Source organism: Trachymyrmex septentrionalis, unplaced genomic scaffold (genome assembly GCF_001594115.1).
Source record: "Trachymyrmex septentrionalis isolate Tsep2-gDNA-1 unplaced genomic scaffold, Tsep1.0 scaffold196, whole genome shotgun sequence".
In the NCBI taxonomy this organism is placed as follows: domain Eukaryota; kingdom Metazoa; phylum Arthropoda; class Insecta; order Hymenoptera; family Formicidae; genus Trachymyrmex; species Trachymyrmex septentrionalis.
Window position 1 is genome coordinate 1,157,617 of NW_017305135.1, and position 19,578 is coordinate 1,177,194.

Sequence of the window (19,578 nt, forward strand, 5' to 3'; positions counted from 1 at the left end):
AAATGGAAACTGACCAAAGTATTGTTAAAATTTCTCGATGTAATTCTTATCGAAGATCTATACTTGAATCCGCTGTGCGAGCTTTGTTACGAGGTTTCATACGCATTTACAGAATTTTACGACAAATATTACTGCCTTGAAAAGAATCAGTCTGGTGAAATAGTAAAAATAAATATGAGACGTCTCTTGTTCATGGAAGTTACTATGTTTATTTTAGAGAAATGTTTTACTTTATTAGATTTAAAACCTGTTGCACAAATATAAAAGGATAAGAGAGTAAACTTACCATATATGTATACGAGTACTTTAATATAATGAAATATAAAAAAGTAAATTATAAGAGTGTGAAATACTAATTTAGTATTGAAATCTAATAAAATCTAATTTAATAAAAAAGCATTAATATAAAAATGTCGATTTTTTAAATGCAATTTTTCTATATTATTTATTATGCTATATATAAAAATTGAAAAAATTAATAAATTATGTTATTGTATCCTATATAATATTAATATTAAATATGTAAATAAAAAATTTATGAATTAAGCGTTTAATAAATATTTTTAGTTCAAGAAATTGTATATATATAAAATTCGTTTTTCAATAATTAAATATTTATAGATCAACTTGTTTTTTTTAACTGCACTGAGTCTGTATTGATTGTTCGTTCTTTTCTTTTTCTTTTCTTCATTCTTAAAGTGGAACAACACTGTGACGGAAAAAAGCTATTTTTGTAAATTTTTGTTGTGAAAAATAATAGCTTGTATGAATTATTGTTTTTATATATTCAATGTACATACATTTACGAAATTATTACAAAAAATTCATTAAATATTAATATTTCTAGCCTCAGTACTCATTGTGCATCTCGATATTATAGCTTTACAAGTATACATATTTATTTACGGAACATTTATGTAATAAAAAATCATGAATTTAATAATGTATAAGCCAAATATTTATATTAATAATAGCAAATTTATTTATATCAATTGTCGATAATGTCAGCGTTCTACAATTACCTCCGGGCCCTTTTTATACCACCGAAAATTTGTCCAGGATTGACGGTCTTTAATAGTATCTCGTCGGTGATCCTGAGCAAATTTTCGTGACTATATGGAGCCCAGGGATAATTGAAAAACGATAACGTTATCGACAATTAATAAAAATTTATGATTATTAACATAAATATTTGATAATACACATTATTAAATTCGCGATTTTTTTATTATATAAAAATTGTATAAATAAGTGTGTATACTTTTTTTTAATGCTATATCTTATATATTGCCGAAAAATTACAATTTTTTCTGTGCAGTTATCATTTCTATTGATATCAAACTCAGATGATAATATTAAAATCACAGTTTTAAATAAAAATCGAGATTACGTTTTAAACATATATGTAACATACATGTCTATGAAACTAATAAATCATGAAATTAGTATCGCATTATTAATTTTTTACTCTTAATCACTTAAATTTTAACAGGCATGCGAACTTCCATAAGAACCGACCGTCTAATAGTATATCGTTGATGGTATGCTGTTACATAACGTGGAAGTTTGTGTACGAGATTTTTAAATCTCTTATCTTATGAAATGTGCAGACTTCAAACTGATATTTTATCAAGAGTCTATCTTGTTTCGATTATTATTCAGAACAATATAAAATTCTCTCTGTCAAAGTTATACAGTCTGAATTATTATCAGCGTTATTTATTTGATATAATATTTAGATTTTGTTGGTTACATTTTAAAAGTATTTTACTGATTTGGAGTGGATCTAAGATAATTTATCTGTAATTTATGTGTAAACAATTTGTGTTTGTATAACATTTTTTTTCTAGATTACACCTTGAAGTATTAACATATAACTGAAAATCATTCTGTATAATAAACAAAGTCAATTGTATTGCAACGATTTATTATTATGATGCATATCAGCATATATATACACATAAAAGCAATATCATTTTTCCATACATATATGTAAGATAGATAGATAACGATTATAAAATATTAAGAAAAAAATTTTTTAACAACGATGGCAAAGAGTTTGTTAGATTAATAAGCTTTGCGTTTTGTTTAATTTTGGATTACTTCCGCGGTAAAATTAATATAATGTAAAAACTTAGTATAACAAAAATTTGAAATGTTATGAAATAAATATATTCATTAATGGTATGCTGTACACAAATATTATAAATGCCATATTAATAAATTTTAGATAATAGAAAGAATAGGCATTTATTACGATAGCGCTTACTCTGTATTTCCTTCATGTATTTAAAACTCAATCTTGTTTAAGAAAGGTACAGCTGATATCCCAAAACCAATATTAAGTATCTCATTAAGTAGCCTTCTAAGAGGATCATTTATATTTATTTTTTGGAATCACTCATCAAAGCATTGTTCGAATCATATAATTAAGAATACCACCGTGTTTGAAGTAAGTCAAGTCGACATCCGTATCAAATCGTGCAATTACTTCGAATTTCTTTCCGTTGTCCATGTTCACAGTGATCTTTTCTCCGGGTTGACAATTCTTGGGGATCATAATATCGTATTGCTCGTAACCTGTTAATTCCAAGGTCTCTGCATTTTCTCCAGGAAGATATTGTAGCGGAACAATGCCCATACCCACAAGATTGGACCTACAAATAAATAAACGAATTTAAATATAGATATACATTAAATAAAAGCAATTGTAAACCAGAGTTCTTTAAACAAAAATAAAAAATTTAATATTTTATTTAAAATTGTTTACTTTAAACATACAAGCTAACTTTTAACTTTTTAAAAAAGATGTACCTTAAAATTCAATGAAAAAACTACTTAAAATTAATTAAAAAATAAATATAATGCTTAAAAAAATACTTGCCTGTGTATTCTTTCATACGATTCTGCTATAACCGCTCGAATACCGAGTAAAGACGGACCTTTGGCGGCCCAATCTCTGGAAGATCCAGATCCATATTCCTTGCCAACCAGAGCGATTAAAGATGTTTTGTCTTTCGCATACTTCTCGGCCGCATCAAATACGTCCATCTAAATTATATGTAGCCAATTGTTATTAACACATTCGCTATCAATGTATATTTAAAAAACTGTCCGTTACAGATATTATGCCACTTTTTAAACATTTAAGGGATTAGATTATTTTACTGGCGTAAAATTTAAAAAAAAATCGAAAAAATTTTTTCTACTTTAAAATAGTTGAAACCTATAGAATATGGAACAGAAGGTCTTAAATATATATATTCGAGTTAGTTTCTGAGTTCCAAAGCCTGCAAAATTTGCACTGTATGATATAAAGATCATGTTGTAGAACTTTAAATGCTTTTTTCTTGAAATCTTATTTTTCAAAACGAAGGTTTCTCAGGATGTACTCATCGGATTGACTTGAATTTTCGTTTTTTATTATCCTTATAGTATTCTCTAAGCATTGACCGAGGATTTTTACAATATCATTATTATTTTACATACTAATAAATTAATTAACAATATTTGTGCCAAAAGTCAAACTGAAAGTTAAACAAATTTTTTTTCAGTCAAATTTTAATAAATTTTGAATAAGCTCGGTCACTGCTTAGGGAATACAATACACTTCAGTAATATTTTTTTTGTTTTTGTTTCATACGATCCAGTATGGCGGAATCATCGACACCAATGACTGATGCGAAAACAATTCTTTCATAACATTTTAATAAATGGTGTTAAGAATATTATTATTATTTTTCCTTTCATTTTGCATATTTTATACCTTCAATATGTATTTGAATAAGGTATCAAAACACAAGCTTGCAACTTTTTTATTTCTTCGGCAATCCACGCTTAAAAATTACTTATTTTTACGGCTGATCATACACCAGTCTAACCCCTTAATGTATTTAAATCATACATGTTTAAAAAATATAAAATTTATGCTTATTTATCTGTGACAAGGATTAAATATTATAATATTAAATAAATATTAAATATTTAAAACTATATGCAGTGAGAAATTGAACCAGAAATAATACCTCTTCATTTGTTGGAATGTAGATTGTTCGTGGTCCCGCTTTACCAATAAATTTATTCACGAGACGAATGTTAGCGAATGTGCCCCGCGCCATCACAGCATCGTTTCCTCTACGCGAACCGTAAGAATTAAAATCTTTTGGAGTCAAGCTAGAAATAAAAATAATCATTAAGAATTTAGCCAGTTTGCATACGTTGTCTCCACTATCTCATTGATGCCAAACTTACCCTCGATTAGCTAGATATCTCGCCGCTGCTGAATTACGCGCAATACTACCTGCTGGGCTAATATGATCGGTTGTAACAGAATCTCCAAGATTTACGAGCACTCGCGCTTTTGTAATCGATTTGATTGGAGATAACTCCTGTAAAATGATTTTTCATTTTTTTTACAAAACTGGGTGAGTTTTTTAACAGAGACTGCAAAATATCTGGAAAAATAAGCATTGTACGAAAAAATGTCTCAAATAAACTCAATATTTTTGAGGGAGCAATTCTATCCTACAAAAGTTAGGCGCCTCCCGCTCCCTCCTGGGTGTGGAGCTGGAGATAACTTAGAAATCTTAAATGGGAATCTCTACTTTTTTTATTGCAGATTCGAATTCTACGTCCAAAAACATGTCAATTTTTTGTCTAAATCTTTTTTTTCGATTCCTGATGGCACTGCATTCGGCGAAAATTAACCTTCGTCTTTTTCAAGGAGAATCCCCATGTTTTATTGCACAATGATTGCACAGATATCTACGATAATTTGTTATCTGTTCTTAACTTTACCCAGGATTAATAACATGAACGCGACGGAAATTACAATCGGAATCGAAAAAAAAGGTTTAGACAAAATTGACATGTTTTTGGACGTAGAATCCGAATCTGCAATAAAAAGTAGGGGTTCCTATTTAAGATTTTAAAGTTACCTCCAGCTCCACCCCTAAGGGAGAGCAAGAGACGGCTAACTTTTTCGGAATAGAATTGCTGCCTCAAAAATATGGAGGGTTTATTTGGAACATTTTTTCGTACAATATTTGTCATCACTTATTTTTCCAGATATTTTGCAGTATTTCGCTTATTTTTCCAGATATTTTGCAGTATTTCGCTTATTTTTCCAGTTATTTTTCCATATTTTCTCTAGTTAAAAAACTGACCCAGTATAAAAATTTTACAATAAAAAAGCAAAATTATTCTTCAGCACATAAATATCTTTAAAAATAATTTAAAAATTTTGTTTAACCCGATATTATTAGCTCAAATAATAGTTTTTCTATATTAATATTTAAAACTCTAAATATGTAACATAACTTTCAAGAAGTGAAAGCTAATGTTAAGATAAAAAAATTAAATTCTTTTCGTATTCCATAAAAATTTCAAGCTCAGGCATTTATGTTTACAACAAAATTATATATCTAATTACCTTCTGTAAGTTATCGAAATAGGGTGGATTTTTAATGTACGTAGAATTAATGTCCCATGGGTACAGCTTGCCGTCAGGTGCTATCAAGCTTGCCCAATTATCGCTACCACGTTCGATTTTACTGTAGACTTCTTTGAACATGGCTGGGATAACATACTTCTGTTCAACAGCTTGAATTTCTGATCTGGTTGGCCAAATATCTTGTAAAAATATTGGAGTACCATCGGCTTTGCGACCTTGTAAATAACAGAAATGTCATATAAATTATGCATATGCAGTATTTCTTATAAAGACTATACATAAATCTAACAAAGCGAAGATGATTTTACATCTTACCCAGTGGCTGTTTCTCAAAGTCAAAGTCTACAGTGCCAGCAATGGCATAGGCTATTACTAGGAGCGGAGACGCTAAATAATTCGCCCGAGTATTCGGATGGACTCTGCCTTCAAAGTTTCTGTTGCCTGACAGAACTCCACAGCAAATGAGTTCATTCTACAAGGTATTTAATGCTGTTTTATATGCAGAGATAATGCTTATAAAGGAAAAAAGAAATTATTTAATTTTATAATTAATGAATGATATGGATGTCAACTTTGCTTTGCGAAGTTTAATAGTTTTTCAATGATTTTTAAACGCAATTTTATTCAATTTATAATTCTCAACAATTTATAGAATTATTTTTACCTTTTAACAAGAATTGAAACAAATGACAAGTAGAATTTAAATATGAAAGTAGCAAATTAGTCTACCTTTTCAATAGTTTCAACTATAGCGTCAGGAAGCGGGCCGCTGTTTCCGATACAAGTCATACAACCGTAACCAATAACGTCGAAACCTAACTTGGTTAGATATGGAATTACACCACTTTCTTGGAGATAATAAGTAACAACTCCAGAGCCAGGTGACAATGATGTTTTTATATATGGCTCAACACTCAAACCAGCCTCCACTGCCTTTTTAGCAAGAAGACCTGCATTATATTAAAATAGCAAATTTTATATTCTAATTCACATCCTTCTCATTGAATTACAATTTATATTCTTTCATAATTAAATAGTTAACGAAATTTTATATTAACGATAAAAAACTAAACATTTATTATTTTTCTTACTTTTCATTTATACAACAATGTTTCTTATCGTTCTAATCTAAATTTCAAAGTATGAAACAAGTTTCTTTAAATAGACAAAATATTTAAGCTAATAATGATTATCCTAATAATAATTTAAAGCACTAATTTCATTTTTAATTATATTTGAGATTTAACTGTGTTTTTAAAATCTAAAAATTCGTATTGCATTAACAAACGCTGATAATTTTGGATAGATATTTAAAATTGCGTTCAGCACAGATTGATTTCATTTCACGTTCTTCAATAAATCATTTGCATTAATAAATTATAAAATATTAAACGTTATGTATAGCTGTAATAAATTTTTCTGATAAAATTTATAACACACCTGCTCCAAGCATAACGCTAGGATTGCTAGTATTCGTACAACTGGTAATAGCTGCAATTACCACAGAACCATGTTTCAATTCGTACTCTTTCCCTTCGTACTTGAACTTCCCCACGGAATCCACCTTCGTAGGAGTCAAACCGTAACCTTTGAAGCCTACCTATAACAAAAAAATGTCAGTATGTTATGCATTTTCGACAAGAGTTTGTAAGAATTTTATTTATATAATTAAATGTACAATCAAAATAACTCTTTTCGTGTAAAATAAAAAATACTCAGTTTTTTAAATAATTTCTAATGAAAAGATTTATTAGCAATTAATGCTGATTAAATCTAAATGTAAAAGAATATGCAACTTTGAAAAGAAAAGATTAAATTTTTGTCAATTTAACACACATCATAAGCTTTTGATGCATATAAAAACTGGATTAGATTTTAATTATAATTGAGTTAAACCACATTCGTATATTACAGATAAGTATAAAGTTGAAAAGTCATATATCATCTAATATTCTGTTCTTTATTCGTATATTTTTAAATGTCTTTTAAAAATGAAAAATATAATAATCCTTAGAAAATATCCCTTCTAAGAAGCTACGATAAAAGTCGCAAATAATTACAAATTAAAAATTGTATGCTATAAATAATACTTTTTTTTACGTGATTTATTGTTCCAAGCCATTATTTGTTATCTCATAAATTTGACAGATTTGATGCGTCGAGTGGCATGACAGAATTCATTGCCCGATACACAATTTGCTGAAAAAGCAACACGAACTCGCAACGATCTTTAAGCAATCACGAGGTCTATGACCTCGTGCTTACTTCACGCGTGCACAATCCAATGACGAACTGGCAAGTATTTTTAAACAAAAAACTGATAAACAAGTTATTAAATATTAAAAAAAAATGTATAAGTCAATCAGATTATTTTTAACTAATTGTAAATGCAACAAAAAAGATACAAAACTAAGAAATGTTCATAATAATATAAAGATTCATCATATTTATTTTAAATCATAGCAATTATGAAAATAATATATTTGTTCGTGCCTTTATAGATATTGTTTAGTATTATTTATATTTTGTAGAAATACTTCAATAGTACTTGATATACTAATCGCGACCAAAATGTGCTGAACAGAAAATACAAATATTTCTTTTAACAGCTTGTTCATTAATATAAAATGACACATAATCAACTGTTAGTTTAGTACAACATTAATTAAATCAAAGGTCTTTTAAATAAAATTTTTCCATTGTTTTCCGTAAACATATCCCTTTCTAAATCTTAGACACTGTGCCTTGATGGGAAATCTGAACTCTTTCTATATACCAGCATGCACGACAAACGATAGCTCATTTGCAATGAAATGTGTGAGCTTTGCAAAACGAATGTAGTAGGATGTTGTATCAGCAATTTCAGTACGAGCTCTGAATACGTCTTTCAGAACTTATGCGAAGTGTGACCAAAGACTCTTGTCTTCTCCGACGAGGCGGATGGATCGATCGATCAATGTGGTATGTGCGTACAAATTATTTCTTTCTTCATAAATTTCTTACTTCATAAGTGCCATGCACGCATTCTCCTATATTTTAAAGAATAAGAGAGAGTCATGTGTTTAACAGTCTACCTATATCATAAATATAAAAATTTTTAAGCAATTTGATACGTGCAATTGTTCTTATATACAGAGAATATAAAAAGATTTTTCTGATGCATAATAATCGGAATTTTTTAAAATAAAACAAACGTAGCTTGTATTCTTCAATTAATTAAGGTACTAATGCAAACAATTGAACAATAATTTAATATTATTATATTTAAATATTAAAGACCCTGTCATAAAAAATATCAAAATTATCATAACATTTGTTAACATTTCTTAAATTTAATATGATTCAAAATTCTCATTACAGGAGTATCGATTTTAAATTGAAAGAAATTTACTACATATTATAATTTAATTTTGTTTAATCTAAAATTTTTGGATTTATACCAAATATATACATTAAAGTATAAGTATATATATTTTATCGATCTTCGATATTAACTTCAATCGGAGTTGAATTTCACGCGGAAGAAGCGTTAACTTTATGATTCAATGGATGAATTTCTTCGACAGATGTCCTTGTGCCTGTCATAGGCCAGGTAACGCGATGCCAATGTTGAACATTTCGAATAGAAATCGATCGACACGTTCTTAAACACGTATTGTTTCCGTTCGTTGAGCGATCATTCGCTGCAGTTCGCCTATCGGATTAAGACCGCGGCTTTCTCGACATGACCACGAGTTAAATATCATATTCGTAATAAATATTTTTTACATTTCTGTGTTTTTCGTATGTTCATTGAAATTTCTGTAGTGCTACGAAAACAGAACTCAATAGTAATTCAGTATGCACTATTGTAAAAATAATAAAATATAATTTGTTATAATTTTTAGTTACTTATGAATTATTCTTAGTTAAAAACTTGATGTTAAAAACTAGTGATAAAGCTAGATCCAATAGAGGTTCAGAAGCAGGAGGTCAGAAATAGGGATGAAAGTTTTTATAAAAGGTCCGCTGATGAATATAAGAGTTAGTAGTCGCGAAAATCTATTTACTATTGGTAAACGAGTGAGCTCAGATATTATCGAATTTTTTGTTAGTGTGATATTCATCTGACTTGTTATGGCGTGAAAATATCGTAGTTTGTTAGCATTGTGTTCTACGATTCCAAAGATGAACAAATTTTGACGATCGTTGGAAACATTACCAACAAATAATTATCGTGAGTATCCAATTGTGCATATATAATTTTAGACTACCTGTCCAAAGTTTCGTTATATGTAAGACACAGCTTTGAAGAAATATTCCAATAGGTGAAATCGTTCTCAATTTTTCTGAAATAATCTGAAATACTTCTGAAGTAGCTGAATTTTCCTCAATTTCTTTTCAATAATTGACAGAGAAATATTTTTCTATTTAGAAAAGAAATTGTACAGAATTCATGGATTCGATCGATATCAGTGTTGTGTAAGAGGATTATACTATTGGATGCGATCGTAGCCGGTAAAGTTGTAATAGAAACTTCACCGGGTGATGATTGCATCCAATATCAAATCCCTGTACATCTACCGTTTACAGCTATATGCACATCACTCTACTAAGTATTGTTGTTAGGGTCGAGTATGTGACTGGTACACAAATAAGAAAAAAAATTTGTGACTAGATCATATACTCGTCTTTAATGGCAAGAAATATCACCTGAAGATTCAGTTCACATCTCGTTCATTTATCTTTGGTGATCTAACTATATGTTGTATCGAAATATCATAAAGCTAGATCAGCAAAGGAAAGATGCTCGAGACATAGCAACACGGGATATTGTCGGCGATCACATATCAACGATACAGACACGTATCGTTGATTTTTTGTAGGGATAATTTAATGTTAGTACTACTAATGCATGTGAAATAGTATGTATTTAATAGTATAAAAGATGTCCTAAAATTCGCGTATTCGGAATACAGGATATGATATTTTATACTAAAACAAACAACTTTTTCCTTTTGCAAAATTGCGTTTGATAAGTAGTTTTTGCAGGAGAGTAGGTTGAAGTTATCAAATAAGCACAAAAATTATTTATCAGATGCAATTTTAGTAAAGGAAAAAGTTGTTTATTTTAACATAAAATATATTCTATACTCTAGACTGTGCGAATTTTGGGACATCCTGTATTATGTTTTAGCGAGCTTATTTTATTTTCGCGATATTAGTATAGCAGAATGTCTTTATTATAAACTGATATATAAAAATTACTGGAGTCTTCTAAAAAAAATGAGTGCCTTTGATTACATTAAATTCACATATATTGTAGATTGTCATGAAAGTAAATAACTTTTAGTCACAGAGTTCAAAGGGACTTTTATTGTGATATGTTAATGCAAGCTAATCATATCACAGTATAAGTTACCTAGTTCTCTGTCGATTATTTTCATTTTTTGATCGTATATTTTTTTCTAGCGAGAGAGTACCACGTAAGCTTTTTAGAAAAAAAAATAGGATCAAATTCATTTTAGCGCTAGCTGGCAAAACAGAGGTACAGCGTGAGATGGATATAATCCAGTTTGACTTACATTTTACAGTCACTGGGTAATATTCGTCCCTTGTATGTACTAAATAATCATCTTTCTTAGAGCGCTCATATTAGCATTCTAGATTTATCATATTGTTACAATTACTTTATGTGTACGTATTGTCGATATAATTAATGTTATTTATCTTATTAAGTAACAAAATATGGATTACAGCAGATGAAATAGATTTGCTTGTGAGTATAATCTATTTCATATGGAAATGTTTAAGAGTCACCAACCTTGTTTACGAGGCAATTTCTGAAGTCTATTTGCATGTCAGACACTGAAACTCTATCATGAGGTCTTTTAGGTCCACTGACACTTGAGACTACAGTGTTCAAATCCAAAGTGACCACCTCGGAAAAGATTGGATCTTGACTCGGGTCATCATAATTCCTTAACATGCGTACGTTTTTAAGATATTTCTCAATCTTATCAATGTGTTCTTCAGCTCGACCTAGATAATACAGAAAAAAATATATTTCGTATTGTAAAAGATATTTATAAAAATATATAATTACTGATAGAAAAAATTTTACCTGTTTGCTTGAGATATGCTAAACTTTGTTGATCCACTGCAAAAAAGCCTACGGTTGCACCGTATTCCGGGCACATATTAGAAATCGTAGCACGATCCGCGATACTTAGCTGCGTTACGCCTGGTCCAAAGAATTCGACAAATTTTCCAACCACTCCGACTTGTCGAAGATTCTGCAAATGTGTAAAATATTATAAGTTTATAAGATTATATAACTGATACTTATCACTTATGTATAAAAATATATAGTATATTCCATTATAAACTTTATCCATTAAGAAATAAGTAAAATTGTATTTATAAAAACATATAAAACATTTAATATTACAGTTTACATATATATTACAATTTACATAAAAATATCTCTCTAAAAAGCTTCTATATTTTTACTACGCCTGCCCGGAAAATTCTTACCTTTGTAATAGTTAAAACAAGATCAGTAGATGTGGCATATTGATTCAATACACCTTCTAATTTATATCCCACGACTTTTGGTATTAACATAGAAATTGCTTGACCAAGCATAACAGCTTCTGCCTCAATACCTCCAACTCCCCATCCAAGTACACCCAGACCATTGACCATGGTAGTATGAGAATCAGTACCAACTACACTGTCAGGATATAGAAAATTGTTGGAGTCAAATACCACTCTTGCCAAGTATTCTAAATTCACTTGATGCACGATACCGCTTCCGGGAGGAACAATTAACATATTTTTAAATGCCTTTGCACCCCATTTAAGAAACATGAAGCGTTCTTTATTTCTCTCAAATTCGAGTTCTTCATTCTTTTTTACGGCATCATTGCTGAAATAAGCATAATAATAATAAAATTTATATAAACCAGATTATAGGCAATATAACACAAAAATAAAAAAAAAGATTCTTGGATTTATCTTATTTGTATCTCTTCTCAATATTATCAAGCATATTACATAAAACTTTTTCTTTTCTTGTAACATTTCAACAATATTAGAGCTTCCAGATTATTTTTTATTAATTTATGTGTGTGTGTGATAACCTTTAACTCTTCATTATTTAAAAAAGTCAAAATACACTTGATAAAGCATACTTGATGAACCATACCTTCTAGTAAAATCAGCTTGTATTGAATGATCGATTACAAGGTCTGATGGACAGACTGGATTAATTTTATTAGGATCGCCGCCGAGTTTCTTTACAGCATCTCTCATTGCTGCAAAATCCACGACTGCCGGTACTCCAGTAAAATCCTGTTTGTAATTGAATAAATAACAATAAGTATATTTTTTGCACTTGACTAAACTCGATAAAATATGGAAATTTCTGAGACTTTTTTACCTGTAATAGAACTCTTGCAGGCTTAAAGGCCACTTCGACTCCATCTTGAAGGGATTGATTATTTTCCCAATCCAAAATTTTCTCAACATCCAGTTTTGTTACTTGGAAATTGTCGCAATTACGAATGGCGCTTTCCAAGAGAACTCGGATGGAAAATGGTAATCTGTCTATAAGGCCGATATATATTAATATATATTCATTAGATGTGAAATAAGACCAAAAAACTTACCATATTTTGTGCCTAAACTGCCAATATCATAATACTGGCAATCTTTCAATCCAATTTTAATGGATTTTAATAGATTCTTGTAAGGATTTAACTCTGAAATATATAAAAATTATATAGTTTATTTTTATTATAAATTAAAAAATGTATGACAAAATATATTATTTTTATATTTTTATTGCGGTACTGTTAAAATAAAAAAATTATAAAATTTAATAGCATCAGAAAGCAGAATAAAATTATTCCAATTTAATTTCTATTAATATATTTTCTTTTCCTTTAAATTTAATTAATGTGTATTCCCAATTATAAAAATATTTAAATAAATATTTAGAAGACTACAGTTGCATCTTCAAAATTTAAAATTTCTCTTTTTTTACATATTGCAATTTTTGACATTAATCAAAATATCTGCTTAAATTCGTGGTACAGTGAATACATATAAGAAACTATAATATTTTATGATACTCTTCGCGTTTGTATTAATATATATAACTCTATAAAAATAAGTATTTTTTAAACTCTAAATGTTTTATTTTATATATTGCAATTTTTATCTTCACTTAGAACACCCATGAGTTTTAATTCCTTGAAGTTCGAATATTATTACGGAATATGCGAATTAATATTTTTCACTGGAATAAATTGATCTAATGCAATGAGTTAACGATAATAAATCCGTTGTCTTCACTTGTTTACATTTCATTTTTTAACAAAATAACGCCAATAAACAAGTACACATCTCTCCACTTACCAGCCATGATTGTCACTGAACAAGTCACGTCGGCCCCATTGCACGATACGTATATACGCTTATATGGCTTATACCGAGTGTCCCAGAAACACTGATATTCGCAATATATTATTTCCTTAACAATTTTTTGTCAACACCACCACCGCATGTCGCGCAAACGCGGAGCAATTCTGTGAATGAATTATTTTGCTTTTCAAATCGAAATCAGGCACTAAAAAGCGCGAAAATATAAAAAAAAGAGAACGGAATAAAATGAATTCCATTCATCAGGTTGCGTATTGTAACACCTCTCCCAAGTTAATTCGCATAATTCGCTCAATTACGACGGAGAGGAAGGGCAAAGTTCAGTTATCGCATAATGAAATCGTTAAGCGACGCTGGGTACATCGATCACGTGGTACGTACATGTGCGCAAATGTATGTGGCGCGATGTATCGCGCGAGACGCGAATATCGCGATCTGTCATGTCACACCGTCAACCGTCACACAAACGAACCGACGCAGCAACAAACTTCGAGCAGTAAGTGCCAGTATTTACGTGATAACCAGATAACACAGTTATCGGTTCTCCCTTCGACGTCGAATTCATTTTTCAAGGAAACTACAAATCTCGCGTGTCGATTGGTTTTGCGAACGTCGCGCGAGACTCGAGGTCCGAAGATGGAACGAAACTTGGTGAAAACATTGGATGACACGTAAGCGTAATGGGGCATATAGGTTAGGAAAATCTTCCTCGATACAAGATTTTGAACATTTTTCAATTTCTATTCTATAATAAATATTATTATATTGTGAATATTACGTAGGCTCGGTTTTTTGTTGTCTTTTTTTGTGATGTAAAAATTGTATTTTTCTAGCTATGATTCAAGTAGTGAGTAAAATTATCACTACAAAATGATCAGTTTAATCATTAATCATAGCTATAAATGCACAATTTTTACATTGTCATTATTAAATGAGTAAATACAAATTAATGAAAAATTGATTGATTAATATTATTTAATATATTTATCCATCTTTGTTTTCTTGAGCATTACATTAATTATTAATCAATCTTGTATATTTATCCAGTAAAGTTATTGTTGTACCCTATAGGCACGACAAGGAAGGAATCATTGGCTGTATTTTGGCTGATCACGCTGGCCTCTGTCTTGGAGGTAATAAATCGTCAAAGATCCAAATAAAAAAATCATAGATATTATAAAAAAATTTCAAGCATGTATGACAAAATTTGCATAAAGTTATAAACTTTTGTAGTCAAGGGCGATGCATCGAGCGACAGTGCTGGATTGATAGCGGCCATAGCGGATCTAGTTGCAAAATTGGAACCGAAATCTGGATCACCAATTATATCTCTTCAAAATGATAATAAGTAAGCGAAATAATTTTGCGATATTTCTAAATATAAAATAGAAACTTGCTTGAATTTCAGGCAGTGTATTATACTTCGTAAGGAACCTGTAGTTGGTGCTATATATAAAGACATATCGATTTGAAGTAATCACTGTTGTACAAGTGTGGCTGAAACTTATAATATTTATATCCAAAATGCAATCTTTTTTTACAAAAAACATTTAAGTATTAAATATATGCGCGAATTGTTAATAAAAAGAAATTTAATAGATAAGATATGTGGCTCTCTCTCTCTCTCTCTCTCTCTCTCTCTCTCTCTCTCTCTCTCATCATATAAGGATTTATAGTAAATTTCAACTAGTTGTATAAAAATTATATATATATATATATATATATGTGTGTGTGATCTTTTAACATTTTACAAGATCTTACAATGAACCTATAGTTGATTTATATATTAAATAAAATAATTTATATTATACACAAGGGTTTAGCATCAATCGCTCTTTTTCCGTTTATTTCTTCTTTCGTACCATTTGCTTGTGGCAAGCTGAATTAATTCGTAATTTTCATATAGCCAAGACATAAGTACAATCATAAACATTATTATACCAATTAATAGGTGCAATATTTTTTCACTCGGGAAGAAGTAAGTCTGAAATAATGGAAGAGATTACTTTACCGCTATGCGATTTTAGCGTACATACATATAAAATTACATGGATACTTTACGTGTGATAAATTAGTGGCAAACCCTGCGACAAGTAGACATGCGGAGAACATGGGCTTTGGTACTAGTCCGCGTAATGGACGATAGACTGTGTCTTGGTGTCTCTTATTAATGAATATCACCGAATGTATGATTCTCAGGCCCATGTTCACGCAGTTGCCGAGAATAAACCCGACCGGACCAAACCAGGTAGCAAATAGATATGATGCACCCAAGAATGTGATCGATTGGTAAACCATGATCAAGTTGCTCTTGTTTATGGTCGCATTGTCGGCTGTTGCGTTAGTGTAGCATTCGGTTACGCCATTGATTCCTAACAATAACACGGCGAGACAGTGTGCTCTTAGCAATAGAACAGGTAAGGGTAAAATCAACTTTGAGCCGCCGTACAACCAGAGCAACAGGCTTGAATAATACTGGCCGAATACTAGAACCACCAAACCGATACATGTAACAACAGAACACAAATGTGTCAACACATTCACACTCTCTTGTACTTTCACCTAAAAATATCATAGTTTATAAACATAATAGGTACCAAAAATTTTCTAGTAAACGTGGAAGGGTATAATAGACGCTTACTGGATTCTGATCAGAGATCGTTTTATCTCTTTTCACCATCTGTGTGAAATAAAAATAACCACTATCTTCGATTGGACGGAAAATAAATCTAGCAGCTAGCGAACCCATATTATTCACTATCTCGTAGACTCCCTTAAAGAAAGAAAAAATGAGCATCTAATGACGACATCGGAGTATACGCAAGTGTCCTAAAATTCGCGAATTATAATATTGCAATAAAAAAGGTCTTAAAAAATGAAGTAAGAAAGTTGTTTGTAAATTCTTATTTTAAGCAGTAATTCTTTTAGATAAGAGTTTAAATATGGCTAATTACAAATTTTATGTTTGAACAGTCACCGGCAGGCCCCTATTCTGTAACTCTCAACGCAAATTTCGTTTTCATTATAACGTTGCTGCGCAGCTCTTTCATCATGGTAAAAAAGCTGCGCAGCAGCGTTATAATAACGAAATTTTTGCGTTAAAAGTTACAGAATATATCTACTGATCATGAGTCATGCATATTGTGTAGTGTTTGTGAGTATTAGTGAGCACGCTCATTAATACTACAATACGACACGTGCGATTAATGGGCAGATGGCCATTTAAACATAATCTAATTGATCATATTTAAACCATTATTATTTTAAAAATTACTGTTAAAAATCAAAATTTATGAATAACTTTTTGACTTAATTTCTCGAGAACTTTCTTGCTACAGTATTTTGATTACAGATTTGGGAGATACTCTGTATATTGACACAAACCTGTTCTGTAAACGTTAATACTGGCATTATAGTCATGATCAATCTTTCGCCTTCCGTCAAAATCTGCTTTAGGATTCCTTGCCTAAAGAAGCTCCACGTGAGATTAGTCAACTTTGCATCAAAGTACGAATCCTACGGAGTAACTGTTGTATTTTTTCTTACAAAACGATAATGTAACAATGCAATTATAATACATACATTATTTTCTAGCTGACAAGGTAAAAAATCTTCTATAGTATGAAAGGGAAACTCTCTTATCACATATTCATTGCTGTTATCTTTCAAAGACATTCTTCGTTTCTGTGACTTGTTAAGTTTCTTGATATGATAATGAAAATATGCATAATGACTAGTTGTATAAAATATTGCCGCAACAAGTTGAGCGATGCCGAACGCAAGTAATGCGTTCTCAGGATAATATAATATTAATGGGACAAACGTCATAGTGCGAATAACGATCATGATTGTATCCAGAATTATCTGGAAGAATACAAAGATAACAATGAAATATTCTTTTCTTGAAAATCTTATATATCTTTTGTCTTACTTTAAGCCTAACGAAGAGAAATGCGCTTGCGACTAATTGAACAACTAAGGAAGACAGTTCTATAACACATGACAATCCAACTGCCCAAACTGCAAACGTGTAGTATGGTGGTAATATCTCTGTGGTGGAGAGCAAGAACAACCAAATGTATCCAAATAGGAAGGACATTACAATGCATATGGGTACTCTAAAACACATTAATTAATCCATACAATTTTGTTCAAAGAGAACAATTGAGTCTCTCAGAAAACAAACTGATGGATATATGATAATATTCTATATTTTTCCATAATTTCTTAATTTCAATAGCATGATTAGTTTTACAACTTTATCAATTTTTACATGCTTCTTATTTCATGAAGCTGATCAGTATAGTTTCTGAGATGATCAATTATCATGTAACTAAAGAACTAACGTCAGCCACGATAGATTTATAACTTGAGCCCAATTATGCTCCGCCGTGTTGGTCAGACATGCTTTCACAAATGGCTCGCGTGATAAGAACAGTATCATAGATTCCAGTAAGAGTAATCTCACATTAATGACACCTAGGATTGCCTGGCCCACATGACGAACAACAAATGCGTTCAGAACAAATGTAACGCAGCGACAGAATATCTGTGGAAGAAGAGTTTTTTCTAAAATTTTGTATGACGTAGTATTTGTCACAATACAGAAGCAGTGTCTCTAATTAATACTCTTAGATTAATACGAATGCTTCAAAGTACTCGGATTGTTTGCAAATAAAACTGCTATACCGGTTTCATCAACGTACCTGAAATACAATGCTAAACGAGGCATTTTCCAAGCTGCTCTTCAGGATATTCGGTGGCATTTTCAGACCGATTCGACAGAAGCATGTGCGTGAATGTTTCGAGATTCCCGCCGGGAGACGTAGAGAAACATTAACGTAGCCCCCTCTCCCAGGTTAGGTAAGGTTATGTGAGAGAACTACAATCTATCACGATCACAGGGACAACCAGGATAACGTTCGCCAATCATTTCCTCGGTTTCGTACGTATTATCGAGCCTTTTCTTTGCATAAGATCGATTCTGTCACAGCGGAAAAAGAAAATCCACGCTAATAACCGTAATTAGCGTGATAACATTTCGTGATCGTGATGTAACCACGTCGAAATCAGTCGAAATGCGGCAATACAGACGATTCAGCTGCAGACGCAGACCGCGTAGACAAGACAGACCATAAGACAGTTATGGATTAGAGATATTTACACGATACTATTTTTCGCTGCGGAGAAAAGCGTCGTGTAAACTGAGTAAACTGACCTGGTCGCTGATTGAAGATGATGACTAAAATTCGATTACTTGTAAACTTCGATTAATTTAATCAGCGATTTATTTGTTAATCGTAACTCATAACTATTTTCTTGATATAGATCTATTAATTAGAGAAACAAGAAATTATGCAGGTTGTATTTGAATAAGTGTACAATTTTTTATCGACGTAAATATATATTTCCAAACGTTAAAAAGAGTTTACATATAGGTGGTCTGTTTTCTGGTGCTGCACTAGAACTCTCTTTGACTCTCTTTCTCAACTTTCTTGCTTTCGACAAATATCAAACGTACCTTTCTCACTTTAAGTTCCAAAAGTCCACACTAATTCAACTACAGAAAACAAACCTATGGATTTAAGTCTGTTCTACGGTATATGCTCTTTGTTTTCTGTTCCTTGTTTTTTCTCCCTTTACAGCCGTTTTATCAACAATTGTATTTCTTGCTACGTATTTCTTGTTTCTTTCGAAGT

General features: G+C 30.8%; 4 protein-coding genes across 7 annotated transcripts in view; 2 read left to right on the forward strand and 2 right to left on the reverse strand.

Annotated features, from left to right (window-relative positions):
• Window positions 1–2,189: 2,189 nt before the first annotated feature.
• Window positions 2,190–13,990, reverse strand: LOC108747246 (cytoplasmic aconitate hydratase-like). 2 transcript variants are annotated; one of them, XM_018484617.1, is made up of 15 exons: window positions 13,856–13,990; window positions 13,105–13,197; window positions 12,876–13,042; window positions 12,642–12,787; window positions 11,969–12,362; window positions 11,556–11,727; window positions 11,256–11,473; window positions 6,893–7,052; window positions 6,182–6,402; window positions 5,768–5,924; window positions 5,432–5,667; window positions 4,252–4,388; window positions 4,026–4,173; window positions 2,885–3,051; window positions 2,190–2,657 (listed from the first exon to the last, which is right to left on the reverse strand). In XM_018484617.1, the coding sequence occupies exons 1-15, from the start codon at window positions 13,860–13,862 to the stop codon at window positions 2,405–2,407; spliced, it is 2,676 nt and encodes an 891-aa protein (XP_018340119.1). In that variant the 5' UTR covers window positions 13,863–13,990; the 3' UTR covers window positions 2,190–2,404. The 2 variants fall into 2 exon arrangements, with proteins under 2 accessions (XP_018340119.1, XP_018340118.1); XM_018484616.1 differs by lacking the exon at window positions 13,856–13,990 and adding an exon at window positions 13,665–13,766.
• Window positions 13,991–14,146: 156 nt separating this feature from the next.
• LOC108747247 lies at window positions 14,147–15,446 on the forward strand. 3 transcript variants are annotated; one of them, XM_018484619.1, is made up of 5 exons: window positions 14,147–14,375; window positions 14,453–14,550; window positions 14,951–15,012; window positions 15,113–15,227; window positions 15,269–15,446. In XM_018484619.1, the coding sequence occupies exons 1-5, from the start codon at window positions 14,214–14,216 to the stop codon at window positions 15,306–15,308; spliced, it is 477 nt and encodes a 158-aa protein (XP_018340121.1). In that variant the 5' UTR covers window positions 14,147–14,213; the 3' UTR covers window positions 15,309–15,446. The 3 variants fall into 3 exon arrangements, with proteins under 3 accessions (XP_018340121.1, XP_018340120.1, XP_018340122.1); XM_018484618.1 differs by having other exon boundaries at window positions 14,153–14,375; window positions 15,288–15,446; XM_018484620.1 differs by having other exon boundaries at window positions 14,283–14,550; window positions 15,288–15,446.
• A 98-nt stretch (window positions 15,447–15,544) lies between these two features.
• On the reverse strand, window positions 15,545–18,658 carry LOC108747243 (protein RFT1 homolog). Its single transcript, XM_018484609.1, has 8 exons — window positions 18,586–18,658; window positions 18,226–18,428; window positions 17,811–17,997; window positions 17,462–17,743; window positions 17,264–17,395; window positions 16,521–16,652; window positions 15,941–16,441; window positions 15,545–15,863 (listed from the first exon to the last, which is right to left on the reverse strand). Exons 1-8 carry the CDS (start codon window positions 18,643–18,645, stop codon window positions 15,705–15,707), a joined length of 1,656 nt encoding a protein of 551 aa, XP_018340111.1. The 5' UTR covers window positions 18,646–18,658; the 3' UTR covers window positions 15,545–15,704.
• A 96-nt stretch (window positions 18,659–18,754) lies between these two features.
• LOC108747244 (pantothenate kinase 3) overlaps window positions 18,755–19,578 on the forward strand; it is a 10,030-nt gene continuing 9,206 nt past the window's right edge. The window contains exon 1 of the mRNA XM_018484610.1: window positions 18,755–18,824. The gene's annotated coding sequence lies outside the window, so the exon portion shown is untranslated. The remainder of the gene's footprint in view (window positions 18,825–19,578) is intronic.